Source organism: Magallana gigas, chromosome 2, assembly GCF_963853765.1.
Source record: "Magallana gigas chromosome 2, xbMagGiga1.1, whole genome shotgun sequence".
NCBI lineage: Eukaryota > Metazoa > Mollusca > Bivalvia > Ostreida > Ostreidae > Magallana > Magallana gigas.
This window is the reverse complement of record NC_088854.1, coordinates 28,620,785-28,632,281: the sequence shown is the minus strand read 5'-3', so window position 1 is coordinate 28,632,281 and position 11,497 is coordinate 28,620,785. Positions and strand designations below refer to the sequence as shown.

Below are 11,497 nucleotides of genomic sequence, written 5' to 3'. Positions count from 1 at the left end.
TTTTGCATAGAAAATAAAAAAAATTTGATGCAAAATTCTTTCTGCTGCCTTCATCAATCATGCAAGATGGAAATTGTGCCACGTGTAAATGCCCCCCCCCCCCCCTCGACCAAATTAAACTAGTTTTTTCAAAACTGATTAAGTACCTTTTCAATACAGGTGTTAGATTGGAATTGACACCTTTTGCTTTCAATGGTAAAATTACATATAAATGTATTCAATCATTGTTTCTTTATAAATATTTAGTATCATACATTTACCTCACAAATATATACATGTAACAATTCAAGCACAATTGTCATATAGGATTTTTTTTGATAAATGTACTAAATTTAAAATGTACATTATGACGACAGGTACTCAAAAACAAAGGGGCATGTTCTATGTATGTTTTTACATACTTAGATATATTGACATATATCAAGGGACAAACAGAGACAAAAATGCAACATGAAAAATTCGACAATTGATGAGTAAACGCTACAATTTACTTGATGTAATGTTGAAGAGTTGCTAGAAAAACCCTTAATTTTTTTTTTATATATTATAGAGAATCTATTTTATCAGAAGTGGCATGAAGCGCATCTTTAAGGCCATATTTACATGTACCTTGATAAAAATTATAAAACAATGTGTAGACAAATACTTGGGTTCACGAGACTGCGTTTTACTAAAATTTGGTAATTCCACAGTAAAAATATCATATAACGAAAATATCATACATTGAAAAGATAATAATACTAGTATCTCATACATCGATAGGGGTTCAGACGAGTGGTTCAACCTGTCTGGTATTGTTTTCTACATTATTGCTTGCGTGGTGGGAACAAACGGTATCGCAATGGAAGTCATCCTCATAACAGGTCAGGGATTTCGCTAATCATGTTCCTTGGGGTATAGACCCGCCTTTGAAACATGATTCATGATTGCACTTTTCGATGCGACTTTGAATTCGACTTTTATGAATGAAACGCCATTGTCTGGTCAAATGAATTATTCACATAGCTAATTGAATAAAGAATATATCACTTATTCTTTTTATGTTATAACTTTTTTTAGTATACCTCTGTGGATATTTTTTTATGTAAAATTAGAACGAATAAACATAATATTCTTTCTAACCGTGAAATTAATAGTTTCCGTATCATCTGCCCATGGTGAATAGTCGTCGAAACTATTCACTAGCGGCATTCGATTTCCCCCGTTTTTAAACTCGGACACCTCTAGTGTAACCCGAGTCGCTACGTTAAAATCAGCGTCCAATAACTTAATTTAATTTGTTCGCCTCGTGAAATAGTTGCTGTGTCGGGAAAAATAAAACTTTCTATCGTCTTCATAGCCAATAAATATAGGTAAATGATAATATCTATAAAGCCTTAATATTGTCATTGAAATTCTCTCTCTCTCTCTCTCTCTCTCTCTCTCTCTCTCTCTCTCTCTCTCTCTCTCTCTCTCTCTCTCTCTCTCTCTCTCTCTCTCTCTCTCTCTCTCTCAATAAAGACATACTTTACTTTTAATTTTTTTTTTTCAATAGTTCGGGTCATTTTTACTGAGTCAAGTAAAATGACTAACAAAGTGCTACATAATATTAGGTTAAAAAAAGCAAATCAAGCCCCGTCATCAAAATTTATAATTCTGTCATGTTGTAAATTTTGAATTTACCGGGTGGCAGTAAATAAAAAATTTACAACATGATAATTTACTGCCACCCGGTAAATTCAAAATTTACAACATGACAAATCCCTTATCTCAGTCCTCAGCTCAAATTCTTGATGTATTACATCTAACTTGAGGAAAGTTGGTGACAGTGGAGCCAGATTCCGTCCAACATACGTTATTTTCTTGAAATGTATAGAAAATAAAGCTACTAAATTGTACACGCACATGCACATATACTAAATAATTATATTAATTCATATAAACAATAAATTCCAGTGCCTGTGACTTGTGTGTTGATTTTCTTTGCAGTTCTATTGAGTTTCAGAAATTTTAATTTCCTTTCTGCTCTCCATCATTCCTTAATATGTTCTCAAACAATTTAAAAAGTATTAAAGTGATCACTAATCATATAGCTCTTTAGTGCTTTGTGAATTGGATGATTTTTTCGGATACCGACAAAAATAATTAAAACAAAGAATTCAAAATTTAGATTTTCAGCCCACTTGAAATTAAAAGAAAATCGACTTTTGAAAAATCTCAACCGTGTTCCCTATTTCCTTTCTTTGATAAACCATCGGGTTCGATGTGCGGAATTCATTACAACATGGCGCCCTCCATGAAGTCGAGAAGCTACTCAGCCTACTGCAAAGAGTTTCAATTTAGAATTATTCTTTGAAATTAGAACAGCAAGACATGGCATCAGAGATCAAAGTAACACCCTTAGGTAAAGAATAGCGTGAAAAGATAGAAAAAGAGAGGAAAGAATTCTTTTTTTGTTAATGTGTTGTGATTTTTTTTATAGAAACATGAAAATGTACTGAAAGCTGAATCATTCATTTTTTTTTTAGGGGCAGGACAGGGTAAGTACAGTTTGTTCAGACATTAGTTTGTATAACATTCTGTTATTATTGATATGATTCTGGTTACGACCGTTTGGGCGAGGGCAACATGATTCGATGTGATAAAAAGTTAAAAAAAACATTTTGTTTGTCCATTGGTTTTTTTTTTTTTTTTTAGAAAATACTATTTAATAACAGGATAACTTTAACGCGCCAGTATCTAAGTGCATTAAATTACCACAATGTTTTTATTAATGAGTAGAACTTTGTTAATAACATGTAATCATAGTTGCATCTCAAGTACGATTTAACGGTTTTGTTTACTTCAATGCAGATAGAGTTCTTATCCCTAATAAGACAGTGATTAGGTTGTCCGAGTTTACATTTCATATCAAGTTTATTGACATCTGGTTTTCTATTTGAAAACTTTCATGAGAATTAACAATGAGTAGCAGAATGTTTTATTTACTTTTTTAGTACATGAAGGTCTTGAAATTCATTTTTACCTGTTCTCGTAGGAACATGAAACTGGTAGCCATTTTTAATACACGCTAAATAATGGATACAATTCTGATAAGAAAGAAATTCAGTACATTAAAGGGAGCAATAGTTCAAATTTTCTCTTTGCCTAGGCTTTATTGTTAGAGCTCGCAGTGCTTGCCAGGCGGTGCTTCACGCTAGTGACCTGCACTCACTATTATCTCTCTTTAATTTTTCTTTCAATTTTTAATTCTCTTTACAAACAATACTGTACTACATGTATTGATTTAAACACCCTCATGATTAAATTCAGATGTTGGGAGAAGTTGTATTTTACTTACAATTGGAGGAAAAAACATCATGTTAGATTGTGGAATGCACATGGGCTACAATGATGAAGTAAGTAGAATTGATGAATATTTTTGTATTAAATGCATATCTGTTCCATCAATATTCATTATTTGATGTCATTATGCATACTGATATTTGCCACTATAGTTATTGGCTAAATCCAAAAAGTCATTTAATAAGATTATAAAGATAAAAGTGGACCTCTTTTGACTGTACTAATTATTATTCATTTTGAGAACCTGTATGCTTTGATTGAACAAAATTTTTATTCCATTATAATTCATTTACGATATACTGATGTGTCTAAATTATAGCGAAGATTTCCAGATTTTACTTACATCACTGATGAGGAAGGAGATAGATTGACAGATCATTTGGACTGTGTTATCATCAGGTAAGACGTTGTATTTCTTCTACACATGAAAACAAATGTCAAATAGTCATGGTATTGTATTTTTCAAAAGAACAACCTTAATAAACATTTTAAAGCATTATGAGCTGTATTTTTTAGAATTTTATTTTGCTGTAAAATTTGCCCTTGTTGTTAGTGGACGAATTTAGGACTGGCTGAATTCCAATGTTTCAAATCATCTCTCTTTAAATACAACTGTGTCTTGGCGAATTCAAGATGGGTGAATCTGTTTGCAAGTGTAGAATAGCGAAAATTACATTGGGCGAAAATAGCCATGTATACAGAACCCTCATCAGTTCTTTAAAACTATGTTTTGAACTCATCAAAAGGCTATAATTGTTTATGAAGATAAATTGTACATTCATGCAATTTTCTAGGTCATAACATTGAGCAAATATGTATCCTGTAAAGGCTGTCAAAGTTCATATGAACATTCATTTGACAATTTATAATTTCACTTTTTCCCTATTCATGCAGTCATGACTTCAAAATAACAACCCCATTTCTGCCCCCCTCTATGCTTTAGGTGAGCTAATAAGTGACAATACATGTATGTGTATGGTAAAAAGAACCAGCAGGTTCAGAATATTACAAAAATTAATACTCAAATTTTGTGAATTTTCATATCAAACTGTGATAATTATTTCAGTCATTTTCATCTTGATCACTGTGGAGCACTGCCGTACATGTCGGAAATGGTGGGTTATGATGGTCCCATCTACATGACTCACCCAACTAAAGCCATCTGTCCCATATTGCTGGTAATTAGGGGTGTTTAAGTAATTTTTCTGTAAATCAGTTCATATGATTTTGCCCAAGTAATGTTACAGTACTTTTACAGTTGAATTATTTTTTTTTCTCAAAATAGAACAAAGGTTCATAGTGCACAAATCACTAATGAAACTCGTGATAAAAAAACCAAACCTATCTTTTTCTAGGAAGACTACAGGAAAATAACAGTGGAACGGAAAGGAGAAGAGAATTTCTTCACATCTGAAATGATAAAAAACTGCATGAAAAAAGTGGTGGTGGTCAATCTGCATGAAACTAAACAGGTTTAGTATTCATTGTTCAGATCTAGAATTGGATAATGTGTGTAATTTTTTTTTTTATCAATATGGCTTGCTTTTTACAGGTTTGATCATTTATCTTTCTCACTTTGTCGAACAGTATGCAATCATGGATGATTTTTGAATTTCATTTTGAGACTCGCAGAGCAAAAAGTTAAAGTTGATTTTATGTGTGGACTCTGAACAGTCTTTCCTGTCTTTATTTGGATAGGTTGATGAAGAGCTGGAGATAAAAGCTTACTATGCAGGTCATGTTTTAGGGGCAGCCATGTTTCACATCAAAGTAGGCCAGCAATCAGTGGTGTATACGGTTAGTAGGAAAATTGCTATCAAAGTTTTCTGCCACATAGCTTGATATGTTGTACAATGAAGACATATTTATTTCAATTAATACAAAAGTTTTTAAAATTTATATTAACTTGTTTCCGTAAAAACTAAAATATACATACAGTACAATGTATATACAGTAGTTACATGTATATTCTAAGCTGTGCAAAGATTTTCTGTAATAGAGTCTATGTATAATCTATATATAAGAATATTAAAGGACTATGTCCGGTATGGTCAAATATCTGCCCCCGATTTCAACCAATTTTTAAACAGTATCGTATAAAAATGAAATCTACACAAATCATTGTAAAGAGGATGCCTATAACTTTAATATTGATTTTAGTCATCATTGCTCACTCTCTGTTTATCTATGACGTCACCTAAATGACCTAATTCCCGCAAATTTGCAAACAAATGAAGATATTCACATTTTTGCACTATATTTTGCATTCGGAAGTATAGAGCGCAGGTCTGCTCAAGTGCGATTTTAACATATCTTTTTCTTCAGATAGTTATACATATTATACTAAAAAATAGTACTTGAGCAAGCCTGCGCTCGATGTTTCCCAGTCGAATAACCATCGGAAAACACCCATATTTTGCTACAAAACATCAATTTATCAAAGTAATGTAATATTCATGACGTCATTTCTACATTATGACGTCACTGTGGTGATAACCTTTTACACCTTTATTTCCAATATGATTTTAAGTATCTTTCACCTTATTTTAAAGCTCTTTCTAAAACTTTGATTTTTGGGGGCAAAAATTGCATAAAACCGCACTTAGTCCTTTGTTATGATTTATTTTTGTTATTGAACTTACTGTTTATATGAATTGATGTAAACTTAAAAACCAAAATATTAAAGAGTTATCTCCTCTTAAACAATATTTTCACATATAAATATGGTGTTTATATTCTATACATATGTACATGTATCAATTAAAATCTGATAATAGGGGGATTATAACATGACTCCAGACAGACATTTAGGTGCAGCTTGGATTGATAAATGTCGGCCTGACCTGCTTATCACAGAATCTACCTATGCCACGACGATACGCGACTCCAAGCGATGCAGAGAGAGAGATTTCCTGAAAAAAGTTCATGACTGTGTGGAGAAAGGTGGAAAGGTATAGTGTAGGAAAAAAATTGCTCTGTGAATAAATACATGTATTTTCCTGGTATATTTTAAAGGGCAGTATATGTATTTCTTGAATGGACAACATGAAGCATTCTTTTTGGTGTTTTTTTTTTTATCTGATCTCTTTTTAAATTTTTTAAAGAAAATATGCCTACACTTGAACAAGAAAATATTAATTTTATAATTATACTGTAAATTCCTTATATTACACAAGTACTTAATTCCGCGATCCTGCTGATTGCGATAATATAAAATCGCAAACGTGGAACAATTATCCTTATTTCTTACAGTTCTCAACTCAGTAAATAATGGCGAGGTTTTAAAATCTGCGAGGGGGACTTCTTGCAATTTTACACGGATATAAATTCCTCGCGTTTAATAAGGAATTTACAGTAATAATGTAATATGAAAATAATAATATTAGATTATACCAGAAAAATACCAATGTCATACAGTGTATGTATTAAAGGTCAGTTTTAATCAATGTAGATAAATATATCTAGAATCATTTATCAAATTTGAAAACAAATTTTAGGTCCTGATTCCAGTGTTTGCTCTGGGCCGAGCACAAGAACTCTGTATTCTACTGGAGAGTTACTGGGACCGCATGAACATCAAAGTCCCCATCTACTTCTCTCTGGGTCTCACTGAAAAGGTGGGTAAAACAGTTTGGCATTGATTTCGCTGCAATAATGTAGCCCTCTGATTTAAAAAAGAAATTTTGGGAGGCTAACATTATTGCAGGTCCAGTAGACTTTGAATCCTTGGTATATTATATTGGAAATTATTGTTTACTAGTGTATAAAAGTTGTGATTGTGTTAACAGGCCAACCACTACTACAAGTTATTTATTACATGGACAAGTCAGAAGATTAAGAAAACCTTTGTACAGAGAAATATGTTTGAATTCAAGCATATCAAGGTAGGAAGCAAATATTTGAGCTAGTTTATATCAGTACATGTACTTCTGACCCTCTATGACATATACACGTTTCATTGATCATTTACAATATAATTTGTTATATATCTTGGTATAGCTTTCTGGAAGAGCACATTGGTATACTATGGCAAAGTTTTAGTTGGTAGATAATTTGATGAGGTAGATTAAACGACTGCCGCTACATCATATTTCACCAAACTATGTCAATTTGTCCTGCAATAGAGCAGTACTGCATGTACCATACTATAAAGAGGTCTTTTTGATGATTTCAAATAATGGGGTAAAAGCATAACTAAATGTTACCATTTTAATTATCAGATTATCACACTGGTTAGATTTTCTTTTTATGAAATTGAATGTTTTGGTGATATTTTTTAAACAATGCACATGCAATCCTGAACATTATTAAAAAAATATTTGCTGTCTATCATTCACTGTAATGGATCAAGAAATACCTTGTTACATTATACACAAAATGTTTTCATGTGATTATATGCTTGGTTTATCAGCCATTTGACAGAGCTTTTATAGACAATCCAGGACCAATGGTGGTCTTTGCTACCCCTGGAATGTTGCATGCTGGTCTGTCTCTACAAATCTTCAAGAAATGGGCCCCTAATGAACTCAACATGGTATGTTCATTGCTAATGTTCTAATATTGATACACTGGACTTTATAATATCGTGGGTATTAATCCATATCAATTCACAGGGCTTAGAGAATCTATCTTTGCTTGTAGATTTAATTTACACAGCTTTATTTCCACTATTATCATTAAGTGTATAAGCATATTTTTCTGTAGGTCATAATGCCTGGATACTGTGTAGCAGGAACTGTGGGACATAAAATTCTGAATGGAGCTCGGAAATTAGAATTAGAAAACAAACAAATCGTAAGTACATGTACTACAATGTAGTATCACACCACCTCTTTAAGAAAATAGAACTTGACTTTGATGACTTTGTAAGTAGCCTAGCTATAGAAATGCAGCCCTATAGGAAAATTTGGATGGACATACTTTAGAGCTACAGTTTTCTAAATGAAAAAAAAATTGATCAATTTATTTGCCTCAGAATGGTCTGTAATTTTTTGTTTTACATTATTTCCCTTATTTCTTGATAATCATGTGGTAATATTTGATAATGGTAGATTGTACATGGATTTCTGTATCAGATCCAAAATTACATGCATGTGAATTAATTAAGACTTTTTGTAACCTTTGAAAACTTTAAAAGAAAAATTCTTTGTAACATTTTTGATATGGATATTTCCCTAGTTTCCTAGAACAGCCAGTGGGAAATTATTTATCTAAGGCCAATAGGCCCTTTGTGATGAATGCTCTCTAGTTTGTGATGTATTGTATTGTATCAGCTGGATGTGAAGCTCTCTGTGCAGTACATGTCCTTCAGTGCCCATGCTGACGCTAAAGGAATCATGCAGCTGATCTCTCAGTGTGAGCCCAGGAACGTGATGCTGGTCCACGGAGAGGCGGCTAAGATGGACTTCCTAAAAAACAAAATCCAGCAGGAGTTTGGTAAAGTTTTGTTGATTCATTATTTTAAAAGAATTTGACAGGAGTTTTTCATTCTGCCATTGTAATATTTTGTACATGATTCAAATTACGAGAACATGGTATTTTAAGCATTTGATTTTTTGAAATAATTGCAATTATTACAAATAATGGTGAAAATTTAGAATCCATGAGGAAAGCTTCATACCGTTTTAGTGAAAATTAAGTGCTTATGTTTAATTAGGAATATACAGTATACAGTTTATTTGCAAATTTCTGGTAAATTATATAAAAGTAGTGCCAGTGACTTGTTAATTGTTAATTGAATATGAGTATACTTATGTATAATGTTAATTAATTATTGAATATCAGTTTTAACTTTAATATGTATAATATTTGTAGGCATTGATTGTTACAAACCAGCCAATGGAGAATCTGTTACAATAGAAACAACACACAATATCCATGTTGATATTCCACTTTCTTTGTTAAAGAGGGAAGCATCTAAAACAGGTTTGGATAAATTGAATATGGGTTGGAAATTTCTGTACATAACCTTTTATATTTAGTTTCATTGATGAAAGTTATATTGAATGATTGTATTTTCAGGATTACTTCCCCCTGATGCCAAAAGACCAAGAGTTTTACATGGAGCATTGGTTATGAGAGGAAATGTAAGTAGAAAAGTATGATTTAAAAGGACTATAAGGGAATAACAAAATGTTCAAATCATTTAGCCAAACACTTGTTAATATTGGTTTATGACACATTTTGCATTTAAAAATGAGGATGAAACTTTTTGTAAAGTATATTTTAAAAAATTTGTTAGTAGGAGAAGTGTAGTGCAATGTCCATGTTTCATTTAATAGCTATACTATAGGGGATTTATGTGGTGTTATATGTCTGTTTCTCCTGATACTTGTACCATGCAATGATTTATATTTGTTTCTTCACTCAGTCCTATATATCTCTGTTTCTACCGTAGTGCTGTATAACTCTTTATATTGTTACTTGGTACCAGCGTCTCCAGATCATTGACCCGAGCCAGGCACTGAAGGAGATGGGGGTCGAGGAGCACCACCTCAGGTTCACCTCCACCATTAGCATAGAGGAGGAGGGGCCCTCCAACAAAGTGGCCGAGAAAATCTACCAACTGGTCAAAAGGTACTCTTAATTGTGTGGATTAATTGACATTTAATGGAAATTTAGCTTGACAAACTTTAGTTATGAAGCCACCAAGAAGTTCCCTTACATATGGTAACTAGCTGTATAAATGTCTTTGATGGTTGCATAATTAAAAATGCTGTAACTTTGTAAAATACCTGGGTAGTGAAATTTATCTCTTTATCAATTAACATGTAGAGTATTAAGAATTTTTATCTCTAGGATGGAAATAAACTTTAAAATTTACCGGGCCAAGAATCTTAAAGCTTATGGAATCACATACAAATGCTTTGCTCTCAACTGTATTGACTTTACATTGTTTTTCCTTTGTCAGGAAGTTAAAGGACTTTTCTATCCACTACTCTTCTGATGGTTCCATATCCATCTCCGATTCTCTCCTGATCCAGGTGTCTGGAGATGAAGATGAGACTAAATCAGTCCTTGTGTCATGGTCACACCAGGTGAGTCAATATTCTTCCACCTTATAACTAGCATTTGAAATGTATATGTCGTTTATAGTAGCTGTAATTATAAGTAAGAATTCAAATTTTTCCAAACGCTATATGTAATATGTGACCAAATTTTTCATTTTTTAAAAGAAAATAAACCAATATTTATGTGCTATAAAACTGTCATGAAAAGTCCTGCAAGTACTAGCAAGATCGATACCTGTATGCAACAAAATATTTAGTGGTACTCCAAAGTAGTGGGGTTTTTACTTTTATAATATTTTTTTTAGGATGAAGACATAGGGAGTTTCCTTCTTCAGTTGTTGAGAGAGGACCCCTCACTTGTCCAGGCAGTTTGAACAAAGATTCCAAGGGTTTAACTTAGACCACATTATCTTTTACTCCAAGGCTGTTACAGGACAGTTACTGAAACAAGGACATGTTATATGCTGTAAACAATTGATGTGTCATCAAGTGTGCTATGGGTCAAGGAACTAGTTTGATGATGCTGTGCAAGTGAACCAGTTCATTGATGAGATTCAAGGCCATTCAAAGCAAGAGAAAAAAAACAATGAGTCATTTATTAATTTTCTCCGCAAAATGATCGTATTTTACTGATGTCATGACACTAGGGATTAAAGTGCTCATTATGTGCTATCACAAGCAATCAGTGTTTCATTATTTTCACTCATCTGAACTTTGAAAATATTTTCATCATTATCTCTGATCATTGTTATTATGAAAGTAAATCATGAAAGTATGTCGCCTATGTTCTTTGTTTTTTTGTCACAAGATATTTGTCACATAAAGATAGAATCTGAAGTTAGTATCTGATTCGTAAATCTGTATTGAATTGAAAAAAAAAACATGGTTATCATAGAGTTTATCTTTATTTTGCAGAGTACAGTATTCATTCATTTAGTGTTTGGTAGTGATTTTTTTATGAATCTGATGAAATATGAGATTAACATTCTAATGGATGAGTAAGTGCGGAAATAATCTTTGTCTTTGATGGATCAGAAAAATAAAATTATACTACGTTTATTTCTGACTTTGATTATGCCCATCAATGTAAGGTTGTGCGCTGTCAAACTGATTATAGTATCTGTTATTTATAACTTAAAACACAATCTCATAACAACAGCTGT

The 11,497-nt window shown here is 32.4% G+C and overlaps 1 protein-coding gene across 1 annotated transcript; it reads left to right on the top strand.

Moving 5' to 3' along the window:
- Positions 1-2,248: 2,248 nt before the first annotated feature.
- Positions 2,249-11,113, top strand: LOC105317734 (integrator complex subunit 11). Its single transcript, XM_011414465.4, has 18 exons — positions 2,249-2,383; positions 2,508-2,519; positions 3,292-3,377; positions 3,644-3,723; positions 4,391-4,502; positions 4,680-4,796; positions 5,023-5,121; positions 6,102-6,275; positions 6,822-6,941; positions 7,113-7,208; positions 7,736-7,858; positions 8,029-8,118; positions 8,598-8,760; positions 9,139-9,249; positions 9,346-9,410; positions 9,758-9,900; positions 10,235-10,361; positions 10,640-11,113. The coding sequence occupies exons 1-18, from the start codon at positions 2,353-2,355 to the stop codon at positions 10,706-10,708; spliced, it is 1,818 nt and encodes a 605-aa protein (XP_011412767.3). The 5' UTR covers positions 2,249-2,352; the 3' UTR covers positions 10,709-11,113.
- The last annotated feature ends 384 nt before the right edge of the window (positions 11,114-11,497 follow it).